We start from the raw sequence: 20,124 nt of genomic DNA on the forward strand, positions 1-20,124 counted from the left end.
ACTTTGCCAGTATTTGCACTTTATTTTTGAAGCAGATGAAGCCTGGCTGTAGTCAGGTGGAGAAATGCCGACTTTGTCAACCATGCTGAGGTTCAGCATCTTGCAAAGCATTAACTTAGGGTAACTGTGGCGATGGAAGAACCGCAGGCAGCCTGCAGCGCTAGAAGTGGCCGTCTTGGTACCTAACCCATTTACACGCATACGAGCAGGGCTAATGAAAACCTTTCTGTGGCTTCAGGTGGTAAGGAAAGGCAACGGCAGCTCCTTAGTTAGAGGCATAGATGACAGTGTGAAATTTCTAGGCTAGAAATGTACTGAAGTTTGGTTGTATAAAACACAGCTGTCTGAGAAGGGGTACCTAAAAGAACAAGCAGTGGTACTGAGGATGCTCGTTCCAGTAGCCAGGGGAGAGAGCAGTGCACTAACGCGCTGGGCATTTGGCTGAGCCTCAAAGGGCAGCCTTGACGAGACCTGCCAGGGATGCTGCGAGCCACAAGTGGCCAGGAGACTTCTTCAGAAGCTGGGTGGAGTGCTCTTTGTCTTTTTAATCTGTTCATATTCTAATGCTGGCCCTACGCAGAGGGTTAACGAAGCATGGCCTAGGCTTCCTCTGGCTGTCACTAACTAGCCCCTGATGCTGAGTCTGACCCCTAACTCATTCCAGGGATGTAATTCATTTTTCAGAGCACTGGTTGTGGATACAACCATAGCACTGATGTGGTGCATGTATTCTGGGGACAAAAAAGTACCATGTTATTGTTTTTAATTAAGTCTTTAACGAACTGCAACATTATAAATCCTTTTTTAACTCAGCCCTCGTTACCTTACCAACTCAAAAAAAAAAAAAAAAAGGCAAGCAAAAAAAAAAAAAACCTCTGTAAGTCCTCTAATGCAAAATCAGCCCAAATTGAAAGTTTATTTTTATTTGAAGTCATTTACATCTCTTAAATTCAAATTTCAGAACTCCAGTTGCTTAATTCTAGGTAACTACCCCAGCTCCACTAGAGTTTGATGTCTTGCCCTTAATTAAGTCGTGAAGTGCTACTGAGGAGGCACAAACAATAGCTATGCGAGAGCTTAAAAACTGCAAATTAGCCTTCCCACCAGAGGTTTCCTAACGGCACACAGGCAGCTTCCTGTTTTGCTACAGCTGCCCACCCCATGTACAGTCTGTACAATTCACAGTAAACAGTCTCTGGCACAAACCTGTCTCCGCCTTCCTGGAAGGGAGAAGGGGCAGGATCTTAAACGTGCCCCAAAACAAGAGCTCGGTTATTTACTGCTAAACATGAGCGATGGCTAAAGCTCATGGAGATCTTGTTTTTCAGAAATCAGATAGCTCTTGTTCTTGCTACCTGTAAGATTTCTGATCTTAGAAAGAGGCGAGGACCACAGGAAGCACAGGCTTTGAAACAGCGCTTGTTTACATAGCATTGCCACATTCTTAACTATTTACGTATTTCTTTTCTAAGAACTCACCCACGGGCTGAAGCAACACAAATGAGAGATGCAAGCAGCTCCATACAGACTACTTACTTACACTCCCATCTCTTCTGTCTTTCAGTTCTCCTCTGCACCCGTCTGAAACTTGGGCTTGTTTGAAGCTCACACAGAAAAACGTTCGCAGAAAACAGACACGCTGGCTAATTTCAACTGGTTTATATTTGTTTTCAACTACAGAATCATAAATATTTTGAAACATTACTCACCTACCAAACTTTCTAGGAAGACAGCTGAGACTTTTCTAAGAAAAGGCTAAGCTTGCAATCCAGTTTTAACAGCTGTTATGAAGCGTCAACTTAATTCATAATTTGTACAATTTTTTTATAAAATGTTTTTATCTATTTTTGTAATTTAACATAGATGTCTTATTTACAGATGGCAATACCAATAAACTTAATTTGATTCATTATTTTTCCTGGTTGTGTCCTTTTGCATTCAAGGGAAAATGTGTGTTTGGGGAGGAGGAGAGTGTTCAGAAGTCTAACAAAAATCACAGTGTGCTTGAGGTTGTAACTCATGACCGGAACCTACCTGGGTTCCTACCAGGGTACCTACCTGGGAACCTACCAGTTGTACAAGCTATTTGCCACCTTTATACAAAGGTCAGAGTCCTAACAACCATTAATCCATCAGAAGGGCATCAGAATGATTGAGGAATATTCCCTGTAACGTGGAGTAATTTCCACAGAGCAGGTTTCCCATCAAAACAGTTACTGGCTAATGCCTTTGAGACAAAGGGACCCTTTGTTAGCAAAGGCTAATACATACGTGAGGTGCCTGGCTCTCAACACTGAAGTGATTCTAGACTTTCCCCCTGGAAGATACTTTGCTATCTTGGGGATGGGCATCAGCTGAACTCTGCTTCAAATTACTGAACTCAAAACAGTTGGAGGCTACATTTGGAGGACTTCTTTCCAGTTAACTTCATATTTGTAAAGGTTACTTTCCAAATACCAGGCTGTTTCAGAAAGAATTCATCTGAATCTTTTGCTGAACTAGTGCATAATAAACAATGTAAGAAAAGGTTTCTACATTCAGTGTAGTTGCTGAATTGCACTGGTAAAGAGGAAAAAAAAAAGTGCAAAGAACAGTTCCCAGTCAATAAGGCTACTTCAGCCAGCATGAACACATAAAATGTAACAGAAGTAGGAGTAACAACACATGCAATAAGTTACCATTTGCTGTGGGACACAATCTTTCATTCCTTGTATTTTAAGAATTACTAGTGGTACAGCCTTAACATCAAAGTGTTTTTTCTTCCCATTTCAATTTCCTGCCATATGAAACTGCCAAACACATCTGAACTCCTCCCTAAACTGCTTCACCGCTATGACAATAAACATGCTTAAATCGCCTTGGGTCTTTTGGGAAGGGAAAGGCTGCTGATGAAAATTCCTTTCTAGCACAACTATGGGTTCTCCACGCTAGTCAGGTGGACAATTTTATTTTATTTCTCACTACTTTATAGATGGTTACATAGGTAAGAATATATGTTTATAAATCTGCAAATTTATTTCTTTTCCCCACACCATAAATCTGTGTTTAAATAGGAGCAGTGCCTATCAGCCACATGCGCAAAGGACCTCAGGCACCCAGTCCCAGCACTTAAGGCTTCAATGAGATCCTGGAGCTGCTGTGCCACGGCCTGGGGGCACAGCTGGACCCTCAACCTTTCTGGACCTACCTCACCTACCAGGTGGCTCGGGGTGGCTGTGTGCAGAGGACAACTGCCAGCCACCGCTGTGTCTACAAGGATCAATTTCTCTGCAGCAGCAACTACCTCGTAGCAATTGCTTACTCACTATGCACACAGAGCACCAGGTCTACCCCGCTCCTGTTCCCCCCACCCCGCCCTCTTCCTAGCCACAAAATGCTTACTTTTACAAAGTTTACAAAGTTCAGATCAGGCAATTACATCCAGGAGCTTCCATGCCCACAGCTACAGCATCGCCCCGCCGAGGTATCACCCCTGTACCTCCATGCACAATGAGCAGAGGCTCCTTCCATGGCCACAGCCAAGTCCTGTCACTGATCTGCAAATACTATTGCAACTAATGTCTGTCTGCCTGTCCCTTTCTTCTGCTCCTTCTGGCCTATTTCAAGGGGAAAACAAGAAAGACCCGGCTCACACACTTACTTACGTTCCAGGGAAGGGTTCATGTCTGAGAACTGAGCTAAAACCCAGATGACCGACTGCTCCAGGGACACTCAGCCCTCCTGGCCGGCTGCTGCAATTAGGCTTGGGCCAGCTGGCGGGCATCAATGAGTCCCACCCCGAGGTGCCCTGCAAATCACACCTTCCCCTTGCTTCCTCCACCACGCTGCCGAGCTATGACTTGAGGCTACGGATTTCATTCGATGACAACTCGCTTAAATGTTGGGTGTTCTGATAGGAATGTAACCCTGCGTAATCAGTACTTGAAAAGTACAACCCAAATTTACTTTTAGAAGTTACATACACCTTGTAGAGTTAACACAGACCGCCTGTATGGAAATAGCCTTGGGCCACAGCACAAATACATCTTGCTTAGCCATAAAAACCTCTTTTCTTTTTTTTTGACAATACTGTAACTTAATTTACAAACTGAAACTGATCACCCAGTATCTGAAATACGTCACATCAAGTTAGTTATCACTAGGACTTCACAGCAAATAAAACTTTGAACTAAACATGCACAGATCATTATATATACAGTGATAAAAAAATAACGATGTACATTTTCTTGTAAGAAGAAATTAAGTAAATTCTTTGTGCATTTCAGGATTGAAACATCTAACCTATATAAAATTACTTTAAAATATGAAGTAAATATTTAAACCAAAACTTGAGAAATCTTTTGTAATCTGCAATATAGCCTTCTTGTTTCAGATTTTCTTTCTCTGACACAGAACAGATTAGGAACTTTATCCTCTAAGATATTTAATAATGATGTGCAGATATAAAAAAATACGTCCTTTGTGGCAAGCTTGAACATATATATAATATATTTACAAACCTCCAGAACAAATTAGCATTAAAAAACACAGAAGTAGCAGATTGACATAGTGTTTTATTTAAGCTGTCTGTACGAAGGAAAATAATGTGCATCCCTATCATATACGTGTAAAAATACTAAGGATGTACAGTGTACAAAAACAGTTTCTTGTAGTTATTTCACATCCTTGTGGGTCATATACTTAAGGAAATAAACAGTTTAAGTATGACCAACAGTAATACGGTTTCTTGGGTTCATAGTCGTGTCTGCTTAATATCCTTAACCATATGACTAGATCTTGCATGGATCTAATGAAAGAACTAGCAAGGTCAAGAAATGTCACAAACTCTAAAGCTACAGGGAGGTAATTCAATTATCAATTTAGAGGTTTTTATTTAAATAAATACTTTACATTTCATGCTTGCCTGTAATGCACTACCAGGAGCAAGATAAGGAAATTCTACTGTAGACAGTACAAACAGTAGCAGCAAAGTGTGTACATTGAGGTGTAATATATAGACCCTGCAGTTAGTAAGGAAAGACCTTACTTTTGTACTCTAGGAGAAGCACATGGCCCCTGCAAGAACAGTCAGCTTTAAGAAGCCGCAAGTAAAGATGGAAAAAACGTAAAACAATACTGGAATAAATGTTCTGTAAGCAACAGGAATGTACTGGAAGATGGATTAGTGTGGAAAGCAAAGCCGTGTGCAAAACTGCCAAAACCCAAACAGAAATGACCTATTTCCTCCGAGATGGCTGCAGTACAAGAGGGCATACTGTCTGCCATGGAAGTCAGTACAAGCTGGAGTCAAAGTCTGAAATGTACTGTGCTCGAAAGGCTCATCAAGGTAACCAGCCACTACCACGCACTGTCCAAACCCGACTACAGCTGCAAACACGCAAAGAAGAGCTTTGAGAGTTTCTCCCAGCACAGCTTGTTAATTTCTCTTTCTATCTCTAACACTGCTGAGAGGGAATTCCCCAGCCCTGGGCAGCATTAAATGACTGCTGACTCTCTCCATAGCACAAACTTGATCTATGATATTTTGGAAGGCAGATAACACAATACACACTGATTGAAGCCTTAAAAAGTTTTCAGATAATTTGCCCACAGATATTTACTGCGAACTGCGCTCTAACTAGCTACACGGTGATGAACCTAGCCACAGGGTTTCTTTCTTCTCAACACGAGGAAAGGTTGGCCAGAGGCACAACTCCAGTTGGTCATTAGCTATAGGTGCCCTGTGTCAAAAAATTTATTGCTGTTAAAAGCTGGAAAAAAAAAAAAAAAAAAAAAAACACCACAGGCATATAACACAGATTTTGAATCACCATAGTTTTAGTCTGTAAGCACGAGGCCTTTGCAGAAAACTAATTAATGCCCATCTCCTAAGTAATTGGTTATTTCAGTCACTCACTCGCTGTGTCAGTACAGACACTTCTGCAGACCTGCAATGCATTTACTGTGCTCGCTCTCTCTACAGAGGGATAATTTCTACACGTCTAGCGTTACGAGGAGACAGAATGAGATCCTATGTAGTTAGCATATACCTCATGATATATTTCTGACTGATTATCCATCCGTTACTAAAGATAAAACATGAAACATGAAAAATTGTCTAAATTAGTCTGCGTCTTTAGCTGCCTTGCTAAAATGCCCATTTGCCCCTTGACTGTCCCAGCATATGCACTGCCAGCAGTGGGCTTCACGCCAGGATACTCAACTTTCCACATCAAGAGGCTAAGGCATCTGCGTATGAACATCTCCTTTCAGACTCACCTCCTCACTCACACAACGCAATCAGTAATACTCTGTGATATCACAGTCTTCGTGGGAGCTAACAAGATACGGACACAGAGATACTTCAAATGATAATCCCATGGAGTCAGGGTTTTCAGATGCCGTTAGCAAGGGCACGTGCACATCATTACTGCACTGCAAAATATCCCAGCTCCTAGCACCAAAGGGTTTATTATTAAGATTATCATTGCTGAAGATCAAAGCTAGAGCTTGTGCACATGTTCTGTTAGATACAGATCTTCGGAAATGGAAAGACGTTTTCCTGTCAGTGGAGTGTTTCTCGCGATGCTTTAAATTCGGTCAATCGGGTACCACGGTCACATGTAACATGCTGAGTTTCGTAACTCTTTTGGCTGAGGACAAACTTTCCTTGAGAATGGCTGATCCCAGAAATTTACTATTTTAACTATTAGAATAAAGTGCTTTTCTTGTAATCACTGTGGTCTCATTGTTCAAATGTGTTTCCTTCATATAGGATAGACATTTTCTATTGTGCCATCAGGCTTTTACAGTATCTTTATCCTGAATAGAGCACAAGATGTAGCTTTTTTGTTTATTTGTTTTTAACCCTTTGGCACATGAAGTTGGAACTCCTCACCTCCGCTGCCAAAGAATTAAAAGACAGTATTTCATTCACAAAAATCTGATTCTAAGCAGTATGTACAATTTCAGAGCCTTGTTAAAATTTCCACATGGGATAAAAGTGCATTATTCCCTTCAGCTTGTACAGTCCTTCCATATATTACAAAATTAACTGCTATAAGCCTGTTCTATCTAAGATGTAGCAGCATTTGCAAACATGACACATACAAACCTTATCTCTAAAAATAAATACTACCGCAGTATAACCAAAAAAAAAATGGAAAGGAAAGAAAAAAAAAAAGAATATTCAGAGTTAAACACCTGGAGAAAAAGCTAATTCACAAACTCGAAAATAAGTAAGGCAAACAACTGTTTACCTTGGTGCACACATTTTGGTGAAAAGCAATACCATTATGCCTGTCTACATTCTTCAGCCATCAGAGGTGATGTATATCATGAAAGAAAAAGAAAAGCATGAGAAAGATGTTATCTGGTGCAAATTATAAGACCCCTAAACAACTTCAACTGCTGCTTTTATGCCTTCATTTCTTGCATGTATAATGTTCGATTCTCCATGATTGCACATGAACCTGGAAGTTCTAAGTGGCAGGCTGGGTGAGCCCAGCCCTTCTGCTTCTTCTGTAGTATCCAACAGTAATTAAAAAATAATATATATATATATTTATATATATCAACAGTTTAAGTCCTTCTCTCAAACATTTCCCAAGCAAATTCCAGCCAGATGTTAATGACAGAGACCTGCTTCAAGTAATGATATGCCTAACAAAAACCTTGCATATGTACATCACCACCCCTACGTTTCCTTGTTCTAACCAGCACAAACAGATGCAAGAAAATATTATAGACTAGTCTTTTTAGACTAATTACAATTTTGGTTCATCTTCTAGAAGAAGATAAACTGGACCAACACATTTTCCTGTTTAGCCTCCACTGTGAGGAAAAATAGATGACTTTGTGCACAAAGTGTACAGCGCTGAAGTAAAGTCATCTACCTTCAAAGAAACTGTTAGTAACTTCTTGACATTGCTATTATACTGAGACGGTGGGCAGCAGCAACAGCAGGAGAGCATAGAGAGATGCCATATTTCATGCAAAACCAAAATGGATTTTAGGTAGATTTGGGAAATAAATTTGTTCAATTTGGAATGGTCTCTGAAAGTGCCCCTGCTATCTTAAATAGTATCTAGTACTGGTGGTGATGTTCAGGAATCATTTTCAGTGATAAACCTAAGATGACAGTGAAGCAGCAGAACAAAAAAGTTATTCTCGTCCACTTGCGGAGTAGGAAAACTGGGGGAAATGCGGCCGCCTCTCATTGTCCATGCAGTCCATACCATCCTCGTCATCTGTATTAAGGCAGAAGTTCAAAATGTCATTATATTTACAATAAAATTTTATTATTCACCTGACATGCAGCCCATCTTTCAGAGTTCAATGCTGAAGTTAAAGGCTCAAGTACATCTTCATTCACATAAGCTTATGCTCATACAGTAGACTGATGCTCATGGAAAAGATATCCTTTCAGTAAGTCATCGCTACAGCAATGTGGGGATTTTTTTTGTTTGTTTATTTATTATTTTATTATGACTATCACGCAAGGACTTCAATCACTACTACCCTTTCTAGGCTAATCAAAACACACCAGCAAAGAAAAAGAAAAGAAGTCCTTGCTGATTGAAGCAGAGAAGCAGTTTTCATTGCTTCTTAAACTGAGTTCAGAAAATTATAATCTTGTAGACATATTTAAATACTTCTCCAGTTTGAAGGGAGTTAAAAGGAAGAACACCAACAAAATGAACAATCCGTACAAGTTCTTTTTAGTTCAATTTTTACATACAATTATTTAGTAAACTATTTATTTTTACAGTATTTACTGGGATCAGAGGAAACATGGACTAAGCCAAATTCATAAATATTTTTATTTACATAATTCCTGTACTGCCAATGGAAACCAGACACCAGATGTTGCCTAACTCTGAGCATTTCGATCTACATTCTCGCATGGGTTTTTAAACAGTGTCCTTAAAGACACCTATTGAAATTGTTGGGAGAGGAGGCTGGGGATTGGTGGGGTCTATAAAGTACTTTAAAATATGTGTGTCTCACTAAACTTACACAACCCACTGAAATCAATAGCAGTCTCCACATGCTTATAGGAGGGTCTATGTTCCAGTTCACTTTGCTGAACTGGGACCTTTACTGTCACCCAGCAAAGATTTGAAGCTGGTGTTTTCCCTAAGAAAAGAACTACAGAACTGTGAACTATGTTAAATAATAATAATAATAAACAAACAAAAGCATGTCTAACATCTAATATTTCAAGCTTTGCAATTATTCCTTCTTCAAATGAAGACTGTTTTTTGAGAATTTATTTACACACTTTCATATGAAGATTTTTGTTAGTAATAGTGGGAATAGCTTTTCCATTCAAACGGAAGAACTTTCTTACATAGTGCTTTATTATAAACCGATTATTTTTAAGTTATGCTTATGTATAATTTTTGACTTACATTTTTCAGGCGGCGTTATTGTAATAGTCTGAGCTGTAAATTCTTCATCAAAATACCTGGTGTCTGTCTCAGATGTCACTTGAGGTTTAAAAGGAGGTACAAGCTGAAAGGAAACAAGAAACAAAACAAAATTATTATACCTAAAGCCAACCAAACTACTACCAAGAAAGGCATTAAAGTTTTTCTTTTTTCTCTACACCCTAAGTCAAACAAGGAGTTGCAAGAGGGTCCATCAAGAGACAGCTGAGTCTGTAACTCCTAGTAAGAGATACATGTCATCAGAATCAAACCCAAAAATACTAGTTCAGAATCTAATAGCCAGAGAAGGCTAAATTCAAAGTATCACTTTCACAGGACTTGCGGATTAATTGAGCTGCATAAAGATAATTACCTAGAATCTCTTCGGGCCATTTCAATTACCTACATAGCTGTCAGGCAAAGGCACCTCCAGGTACTTGCCAGACCTGCGTGGCACAAACAGCTGAGGCAAAAGGGACAGCACAGAGGGTACAGTAAGCACACTGCATTTTTTTTTGCAGCAGTAAGACCTAGAACTTACCTTTAAAAGAAATCATGTAAATGTGAAAATAAATTTTATATTTGAGAAAGGTCAGTTCATGCTTAAGTAAGTTTCCTGAGCCCAGCATTTCTGGATCTGATGCTGTCCTCCACTTCCATGATACAACACAGTGCATCCCAGCAGCAGACAACTGGTACTTGCTCGCTGCTTACAGACAGTGCTTCCTCACATCAGCCTCGCTTTCCATCTTCTCCTCCAAAAGAACAGCCTATAGTCCACAGGTTTTAATTGGAAGGCACATTCACTATGGGATTTCATGCTGTACTGTGGCAGTCCAAAACTACACAGCAGTTTAATATATATGCTATTATAATGCAGTTCATGGAGGGGCTGCCTTTTGGTTTGTAACTTGGAGCCTTTTGGTGTTATCTGCTCACATACAACTTAAAATACAAACTCTGAAGACAGCGTATCTATTTCCCTTTCTATGTAAGTGCATAAGTTATGGCTCACTGATGTTATCGGAGCGTGTGCGTGTTTTTCACTAGTTTCATGTTAATTCTCTCAACTGCAGAACACCAACACTGAGCAATTAAATTCTTAATTTACCCCACATAGGAAGAAAAGCTGCTGTTAACCTCCTCCTCCCACCAGGCTCAATGCAGTAGACTCATTTTATGACAGACACGATGTACTTTCAGAAGCTGTCTTTTGATAATCACTTTTTACAGTAGTATGAGTCTCCATCACTTTACTATGTTCAATGCACATTTTTAAGACTTTTTGTACACAGCTAGCCTGTCCTATCAGGGCTGTATTGTGCAACTATGTAGCGCTATAAAACCAGCCAAAGAAAAACCTTGTTCAAGAAAGAATAGATCTCTATCCAGAAAATTATTTATCTTAATTCCTAAAAGTTTACTGTTTGTTTGTTTTTATGACAAAGAAGGCATAAAGGAAAAGAAAAAAAACAGATTGAATTGTGGAAAAGTGTATAAAATGGGACACTTAAAATATAGTCAACCCAACTCAAAATAATAGCAAAAAAAGAGAATAATAATAAAAAAAAATTACATAAAACCAAGTACTGTAATCTACTCAATTTCAAGTGCCCACCACTGCATATTCTTTTGTAAGACACTTTTATGGTTCTCAGCAACTGAGGTAAACATTAGATAAACTCAATGTGAAAAAAAAAATCCATTAGCTAACATGCTATTTTAACAATTTCTCTACTTCCCTGATTAGGGTTATTTTTCCAGATCACTTTTTTTCCCCAAAATGATAATTTATAGGAAGCAAAACTTTTTATCTGAAAGTACCAGCTTTTGGAAAACCTTCTTCCTTCTCGATCAAGGCCAAGAAATGATGTCTTTCCAATGGTGCAATACATGTCTCCAGTAGAACAAACCACTTTTGCAATAGAGTAGACCAGAGGTCATTTGTGCTACAACTATTATGTGAAGAGGAGAAGAAAACACTGGCTATGCAGTCTTTAACGATTACTAGTTAGATCAAAGTAGTTAATGAAAAAGAAAAGACAGGCAGGGTAAGATCATAATATATAATAATGTATGGATTTGCAGCTGAAGAGGAAAAAAAGTAATGCATTAGCTGGCAGGTTCTTCCTTAAAAGAAAATCTGGCTAATTACTGATTTACTCTTCTTTTTTTTTCCCTCTCTTTTTTGTCCACTGAGATCAACAGGCTTCACTATGACATTAGTAAGAGAAGCACAGTACTCGGGACTCCTGAGGAACAAGTAACTACAACAATAATTTCAGTCAGGCTTTACAAGCACGGCTAACACAAACGTCACCAGCCACAAGCACATTCTGTAACAGGAGGAGGTTTGGTCCTCCAGTGCCATGCTCGGTAGCCAGGCTTCCAACTGTTTAATAGGAAACTGTTTATCAACACCATCCAGTAAGTCAGCGGCTATGCCACAAGTCTAGATGTCTGGGGAAGTGAAACAAGAAAAACACACAGAACTCCAATCTATAATGAGAAGGGAGGAACCTGATGCAGATTTGTCACTGGTGCTACGGGATTCAGTCATCTTACAGAAGTACCTTTCGTATTTGAGACATGAAAAGCAGTAGGAGGCTTCAGTGGCTGTAAACACAAACCCTGCAGCCATGTGGCTGGTATTTACACAGCCTGTACCTTCACGTACACCAACACTGACAGCCTAGGGGAAAGAGAAAATGGCAGCTGAGAGCAAGAGGCACAAACATAAGGGAGAGAAACAGGAAGGTTTCTTCACTCTTCCCACATGCTCTGCCTCCTTCCCTCAGTACATCGTCGCCACTGTCCCAGCTGGGAGGATAACCAGAGCTGGGGCTCATTCCTCTCGACCTGCTCTAACCCCTCACAACAGAACAGCCGAGCCTAAAGTCTCAGAGTTGCGCTGCAGGGGCCTGCTCTGCCCTCACATACACACCTTCCCCTCCAGAGATAAACTCTCTCTCTGACCTCCACATAATTGCTGGGATACCTTCAACACAGACTCCCCAATTTAAAGGGAGAGCCTCTAAAATAATTTACCAGTTGCTGCACAATTCCTGTCAAGAAACAAGGAACTGGCAGGCAGTGCTTGGGTATCACCTCCAGAAGAAAATGGGACAAATGGGATAAAATACTTTCCTAACGCCCTTCCACATAAAGCAGGAGCAGGGAGCACAGTACGAATGACGTGCACAAGTGCACACAGAAGGACACCATACCTCCACAATACAGTCAGGAGATTAGAGGCAGAACCATTTACGTGAGACAGATTTTGTAAGCCATGTCACCAACATGCCAGGCCATGCTACAGAAATTTGGCAATTATCTTTCTGGAGGGATGCCACCTTTGTTCATTAATTGTCAGATTTTATTTAAAAGCAGAAAGTAAAAATCTCCTGAAATTTTAGCTGTAATGAAACTGTTAGAAAGACGAATAAGATGCAACTGCTGCAGAGATAACCACTTACACTGACACAGGGCCTGAATAATAACCCAGAAACTTCTCCATACAACCCGAAAGCTTTAAGCTCAGAGGCCCAATGACAAAGAACTACGCACACAATACTGAGTACATCACAACATGAATATGTCTCTCTATACCCAGTAATAACTTGTGCTCTGGTGCCACAAGGAAATGGCATCTAGCCGCTCTCACCACAGCTTCTCCCCACTTCTGACCCGAGAAGTCAGAAAGTCCAAAAGGAAAATGCGAGCACTGCGAGGCACACAGGGTAATGGGTGTCCAAAAGCAACAATATCAGCTTCAGTCAAACTCAGCCTTGTCAGTCTGTGTGAAACTTGTGGTGCTTGGTCCTGGTCCTGGCTGCCTATCTTCACCGTGTGACAATTTGCCCTCTTGTAGCAGCCTGGTAAACTTCAGGAGGAGGACACTTGACCAAACAGGAGAGTTACACGTTCAGCACTCAGCAGTTGCCTCGAAGAACCAGAAATACAGACCATGTGTGTTCATGCGTTACACGCGCGTACAAATAAAGAAATGAAAAACTAAATTCAGCACTGAGTTAATGGCTATAAGAGATGATGTTTAACACAAATCCCATTTCGCACCTGTCAGTCTGAATCTGCCCCAGCCATTTCCAAGGTTCAATATTAGAAATGACAGCAGAAGCAGTATCAAATTCTCAGTATCTTTACTACCTTCAGGGAGTGGCATTCCCACTTGGCATCCATCAAGAGCACCGTGTGAGGACCACTGTTTTTCCACAATTCAGGACCCGGTAAACTTGCCACCCATCTCTTGGGGGAACAAAAGGGGTAGATACAGTACCTGACTACTGCAGTCATGGGGATAAACAGACTGTGCTACACCTTCAGCTTTTTCACTCTGACTAAACAACTTTGCAAATACTTCAGTATGAGAGAAAATAGGTAACGTTATTAGCTCAAAGATGATCAGACAGGATCAGTTTGTCTTGGATTGCACAGGAAGTGGCTGAAGCTACTTCCCAGAGTGACTGACGCTACCTCACAGAGTGACTGTGAGAGACCTGGCCTGCCAAAAGAAAATTGTCATGCTTAAGAATTGCAATGTGATCTTCCTTCTCCTTTCAATTTAAAAGGACTTTTCCTTCCAATGAACTCAAAATTAACACAATCATAAAAATCTCATCCACCAACAGCCTGCAGCTGAATAATACTATGAGATGAGTGTTAAAGGCATATGAGGTGCAGATATACACGACCCCCACTGAATTACCCAAGGCATTTAAATAAACTAGGTAACTAAATTATAACCCCAAAACTCACAAACACACTAATTCTTTAAATATCATATAAATATTAAAGAGTGAGCACTGTTGTCCTGTTTCAGTTTTTAATCATGAGGAATAACTGTTTGACTCTTACGTATGGTTCAACTTGAATATGACATTGTGAGCTGTCCAATTTAAAAAAAAAGAAAAAAGATTGCTGTTGCATCCCAACATGTTTTCCTCTTTACTAATGAATTACAATGTATGAGATGAATTCTGCTTTTCTCACAGCTTATATATTTTGAAAATGTATTATAAAAATAACTACAAAACAGATATTTTAATAATGCCTTGTATTGTCATCATATGCTGTATTTCAACAGTTGCCATCTAGTTTATTATTCAGGTCTGACATATGTCAAAAATTGTGTCAAATGTTACAGTTCTTTCTGGCTATGAAAGTTAATTATGTATTGGTAGTTAAGTGTTCATAATCTGATGTCCAGAAATCAAACTTCCCTCTCTGTTAACCTTCCCTGGAGAGCTATGTTACCAAAACTGCAAAGCTGTTATTCTCAAGAATCAAGCAGAGGAGACGGATTAGCCTAATGAGAACGGCAGAACACGTGCATTATACAGTGAGAAGAGAATGGGGTCGCGTCACTGCAACACACCTTTGTATTTCATCACAAGCAGGCTCGGCTTTAAGTGCCGAAAACATGTCACGATTCGTAGACTTCCCAACTCAAAGAAATATATATTTGCATTAACAGTCTAGATAACATACTAAATGACATTCCAAGTAAACAGCTTATTTTCACATAAATCAAAATTCATTATATAAATGAATATAAGAACCAAATAACACAATAAAGAACCTTAAAAGGACACTAGCAAAGCCTGTCTCAAAATCTGATTTTTTTTTCTGATGCATATCTGTCAATGTGTTTCCTCACTTATATCTTCTAAGCTCCCTTCAAAGCAAATAGTTGGTGATCCTAAAAATCATGCAGAGATACTAACAACACAAAACCTTTAGCTCAGTTTTCAACAGTAGGCTGTCAACAACAACAACTAAAAATCTGAAAGTTCTTTAAAGTACTGATTTTCCTTTCCTAATGATACTGTGTGTCCTTTTTCTGACACTAGCTCAGTTACCAAAGGAAACAGGAGCTGATGAGCACTCTGTCAGTCTGTACGTCCTTCCCTAATAAATTCTGAATGGTTGGGCAAACGCACCACGATGGAGCAAAGACACAAAGACCACAAAATTATAGAGTTGAGCTCACTGAAGAGAAGAGCCATCCCCAGCCGCATCCCACCCCCCAAACTGGTTTCCACTGAGCCTCAAGCTGCTCAGCAAGTACTGCCGTGGGGACTGGCCCCTCTGCCCCACACAGGTGGCCAAGCCAAAGGACAGCAGGGAGCCGGGACTAGCCTACGAGCCCTGGTAGGAGACCAACCACGTGTGCTGTGGGGTCAGAGGTGGTCCCAGCCAGCCTGGAGGAGACAGAGCTGGGGTTTTAGTGCAGGGGGACACATCACATGTGCACAGGTTCATCGGGGGGGTTGCCCATGGTTGAACCCCATTTTCCCAGCAGCTGATAAGGCAGAGGGAACTCGTGAGCCTCGGGGCTACAGCAGCAATGGCTTGTTTAAGGATCAGACGGCCTTATGTTATACTCTCCTCTTTGTAAATTCAAGCAGCTGGGCGAAGAGGTGGTAATCAATCACTAGCTGTGCACGTACAGTTTATAGTATCACTGGAAACACAATGAAAAGATCAGACTGGTTAGCAGCTTTCTGATCTTTTTACTACTTTGCATGGCAACAACACAAAAGCAAGCAACAAGGGTCATTTCTACAGGCTTTATTACGCAGCGGGTAATTGTGCCAAAATAGTACGACTCAAACAGCAACTGCTTAGAACCAGATGTTGGCATTTTCGTATTTCCCTCCTGCCCCTTCCCTTAAAATCTGATACACAAAAGCACTTAAATACGCATTCAGCATTGTAGTTATGTCGCAGATTTTGCCAGACCTGAACCCAGAGCTTTAATCACGGGATTTCATCATCTGTTGTGGTTGTGCCTTAAGTAAAGCAAAAGCCGTCACAGCTGGAGGATAAGGAACAGCTTCATGCAGCTGTCCGACTTCACGCTGCTGTAAGAGAGGTGCCTTGGGCAGCACTGCTCCGCCAGTCCTCAGCAAGGTTGGGCACCTCAGCTGCAACCACTGCTGCCACTTGCCCCTACTCCCCTCCCAGTACTAACAAAGAAATTTGCTCCAGGAATAACCAGAGACACTAGCAGAAATCAGAAGATATATGCAACTCAGCCCAAATTCCTGCACAGCTTCCTCCTCTTTTTTCCTCCAGATTACATGCAGGAGGAAACCCAGAATTCGCTAAAAGGTCTGGATCTCCTCTGACATGGAAGCTACCCGAGTGCTTCAAGCTGCATGCCTGAAGACATACCCAAATTCCTACCTTTAAATTAATGCCCATGTGTTTCTTGTTCAGTGAAAGATCCTAGACAGAACATCTGACAATTTTAGAATATTTTTGCAACCCAAATAAAAATACTCTAAAACTATTCTTAAATGAGTAACAGAGAAATGTCAAAAAGCTTCCTGGTTCTAGCTAAAAATAAAACAAATAATTTATTTAGAAGTATACGGGCTTTTGAAGTCTTCAGAGTTTGCCAAATTATTCAATTTCTCATACTCATGCACAGAGACGAAAACTCATCAGGGTTGAGCTGATCACAGGAAGAACCTGGCACAGACTGCTCTCTTTCATATGCCCTCATGATTTTTCTGCCAAAAATAAACACATCTGATCGCAAATGCTAAGTACTATACATTTTTCATTTAAAGGCAACGACCTTCTCTGCTCCAGTGTACCATGCAACATTTTATTATCATTGTGAAGTACCAAATTAGTTAGCAGTATCAGAGAGCTAATAATTCTGTTTGACCATTTGGATCCATTTGACCTGACAGAGCATTTGACCTGACTGCTGCATGAAACACTCCAAGTTTACAGACAGAGAATTCTGTCTCTAATCACACCAGTAAAGAGATACGCTTGTAAGTACAGAGATGTCCTTAATCTCGAGTAAAAATGATAAAATCAGTGGCACAGTGTGCACATGCACAAAACTATTCACCAGAAACTGCTTGGAATCCACATGATTTTTTGGTTTCCATTACTCTGAATGTGAACTTCAGTTCTTTCGTTACTAACAGAAACACATGCCTGAAATGCAGCCAGAAAATTACGGTTTCATGGTGCATAAACCTCAAACAAGAATACTGTGAAATACTTTTACTATGCAAATAATTATATCAACTATAAATTTAATCAAGTGACCCTACTACTAATAATAAACAGCAACAGAAAAGCAAGCATAAAGGATAAAGCTATCTGAAAATCAAATGTGTTTGATGCACACTCCTGAGTTATTTTAGAAATTATATCACACACCAAAATCTCAAAAATTTTCACATAAGCATTGTAATAAAAATGCTCAGTTAAAGTTCATTAAGCTTATTATTATGCTTGAAGTTTACATTTCCGAGCATGGTCTTCCACTCTGCATACTTCAGAACTGGTAAGACAGTGCGTGCACAGGAGGAACGACTGGACATCTCAACCAACCAGACAAATGGCTTTATAATAGCAATAAAACTATTTTTGAATTAAACAGAAAAACGTACTGTCAGAAGTAATTTTAATGAGCTATTTTTCCCATAAAGAACACATTGCATGCCAATACTGCACAAAAATAATTCCTGTGGTCCTTGAAGTTAACTGAGGAAATCCAATTCATTTTTTACTAGCAAATTTAGTTTCTCAAAGCAGCAGTGGACAGAGTAAACAAAGAGTGACTGCAATTTCTCCAGTTATAACACTCCAATAAGCCATATCCACCTCCACAAGCATAAAGGCATACATACTACCCGCGTTTATGTAGAAGCAAAATACCTCCATTTATTTTAATAGCTCAGAATAAGATCATGACTGTAAAGCACTTGCCATGTTGATTTGGAAAGATTCGAAGCACATGCTTGTAAGTTAAGAGTATATATATTTTCTTAACTGAATTTGATGTTGAACACAGTGTAGAATTGAGAACTCAGTTTCTAATGCAAAACAATTATGAAATCTTTTTCAACAGAGGAAGAGTAATGTAACAGCTTTTTCTTTCTCATTCAATCACGGCACATGTTAATCCAACCAGTTCCAGGTCCTCAACTTCCATTTTCAGATTTTATCCTCAAATACTTCTCTACAATGTCCTTACACAACCAACCAGTAACCTGATCAGTATACTTGTCCTCATTATTTATTTTCAAGGTTCTTGAAACATCATGATACTGCCAGGGAAAAATCACACTTGTATCAAGTAACTTCATAGAGTACCATATTTTGTATCATAATATAAGGTTCGCATTTCAATTCTGGTATTTGTCAGAGAAATACCACACCAACAACCACACATTTTTAAAATTCCAGTTCAACAACAACTGAAAAAACAGTTTGTAGCATTGACATTGGAGCATAAACATATTCTGCTCATTCGTATGTCTTCCATTTTCCTTTTTTTTGAACAAAGCAAAAGAGGAGAAAAATTTTAAAATTACGCAGCTCAACTGGCAGATTAACAATATATAACAGTTGGAAAAAAAAAAACAGAAAAAAGACTTCATCAAAATAGAAGGGTTTTATAGCAACAAGAAACTTCTTACACAAGTACTGAGAGAAAATCAGCTTATGTATATAAAAACAACTTAAGTCAAATTGAGTTTCACTACTTAGTAAGATAAATTCATTTTCTAAAATCATTCCCCAAGTGTTGATCATTGCGGGAACAGGACTCCGTTTAGACAAAACTGTTCAAATCCAATTCCCAGTACTCTTTCTCCACAAGCTGTTTTGGCTCAGAATTATAATGCCATTTTAATTTTCCTATATATTTCTCTAAAAATTAGTTTGAAAAAGATATCTACTTAAACACAAAAAAACAGAAAGTAGATTTTTGCTTTCAATTTCTCCATTATAAAATTTCAATAAAATCAATATTTCAATAAAAGGCAGAAATAAAATTCAGGAAAAAAATCCATTTTTTATTTTTTAACATCTTCTTGATTCATACACCTATTTTTCTCTTGAACACCCAGGAAGAAAAAAAGTAAAGGAAAAAAATTGGACATTCACATAACAAAAGAAAAATCTGTGCTGAGTTTAGTTTGGTTTGCAAAATTTATTTTTGGTCCAGTGGCAAATTGAGAAATGAAAGATTAAATAAGTTCACCTAGTTCAGAATAATTATTTGCATAATTATAGTATAATAATTATAGTTCAGAATAATTATTTGCGACATGAAAAGTCGCAAAGAAAAACATGGTTCCAGAGAGCAACAGTTCTATGACTATCAACAATCTAACAGTAGCCAGATTATTCAATGTCATATAAAGACATACCTTTTTATCATATACATCTTGCCAGTTTACTCCAGCAAAGAAACTATGACGCATGATTTCTTTTGCATCATCTGGGCCTCCACCAAGTCTAAAGAGAGAATTTAAAAAATCATATTAAACAAGCATTACTCTTAAAAGGAGATTAAATTACTGTAATTGTTAGAAAAACAACAATTTCTGAATATCCAGGAACAATTCTGACCTATTTAATATGAAATTCTCACCTGTTTAATATGAATTCACGTGATATCAAGATAAGAAGCGGTAACAAAATTGTCCAAACTACGTTCTGTTCTATTTGATTATTCCAACTATGGTGTTCATTACTGTCCACAATCAGATTTTAATAATCCACTCATTTAAAAGACATAATTAACTTTAGTTTTCTTGAAAGACCAACTAAAGTTCTGGCACTATTAAAAACCAAAACCAACCTAACAGCACTGACACAAAATTTTGCCAGGGAGGTGCCAAGCACTGAATCAGTAATGATTCACACATCATTT

General features: G+C 39.2%; 2 protein-coding genes across 8 annotated transcripts in view; one reads left to right on the top strand and one right to left on the bottom strand.

Moving 5' to 3' along the window:
* Positions 1–7,165, top strand: part of SDCCAG8 (SHH signaling and ciliogenesis regulator SDCCAG8) — a 114,014-nt gene extending 106,849 nt beyond the window's left edge. For 4 of the 5 annotated variants that reach the window (XM_040553556.1, XM_040553558.1, XM_040553559.1 and 1 more), the window contains one exon: positions 1,473–7,165. The gene's annotated coding sequence lies outside the window, so the exon portion shown is untranslated. The remainder of the gene's footprint in view (positions 1–1,472) is intronic. The other variant, XM_040553557.1, reaches the window with a different exon arrangement.
* AKT3 (AKT serine/threonine kinase 3) overlaps positions 4,538–20,124 on the bottom strand; it is a 152,122-nt gene continuing 136,535 nt past the window's right edge. For all 3 annotated transcript variants that reach the window (XM_040553563.1, XM_040553564.1, XM_040553565.1), the window contains exons 12-14: positions 19,619–19,706; positions 9,393–9,495; positions 4,538–8,228 (exon numbers count right to left, since the gene is read on the bottom strand). In XM_040553563.1, coding sequence (XP_040409497.1) covers positions 8,143–8,228; positions 9,393–9,495; positions 19,619–19,706 — 277 coding nt within the window. In that variant the 3' untranslated portion in view covers positions 4,538–8,142. The remainder of the gene's footprint in view (positions 8,229–9,392; positions 9,496–19,618; positions 19,707–20,124) is intronic.

This window comes from Cygnus olor, chromosome 3, assembly GCF_009769625.2.
Source record: "Cygnus olor isolate bCygOlo1 chromosome 3, bCygOlo1.pri.v2, whole genome shotgun sequence".
NCBI classification, from domain to species: domain Eukaryota; kingdom Metazoa; phylum Chordata; class Aves; order Anseriformes; family Anatidae; genus Cygnus; species Cygnus olor.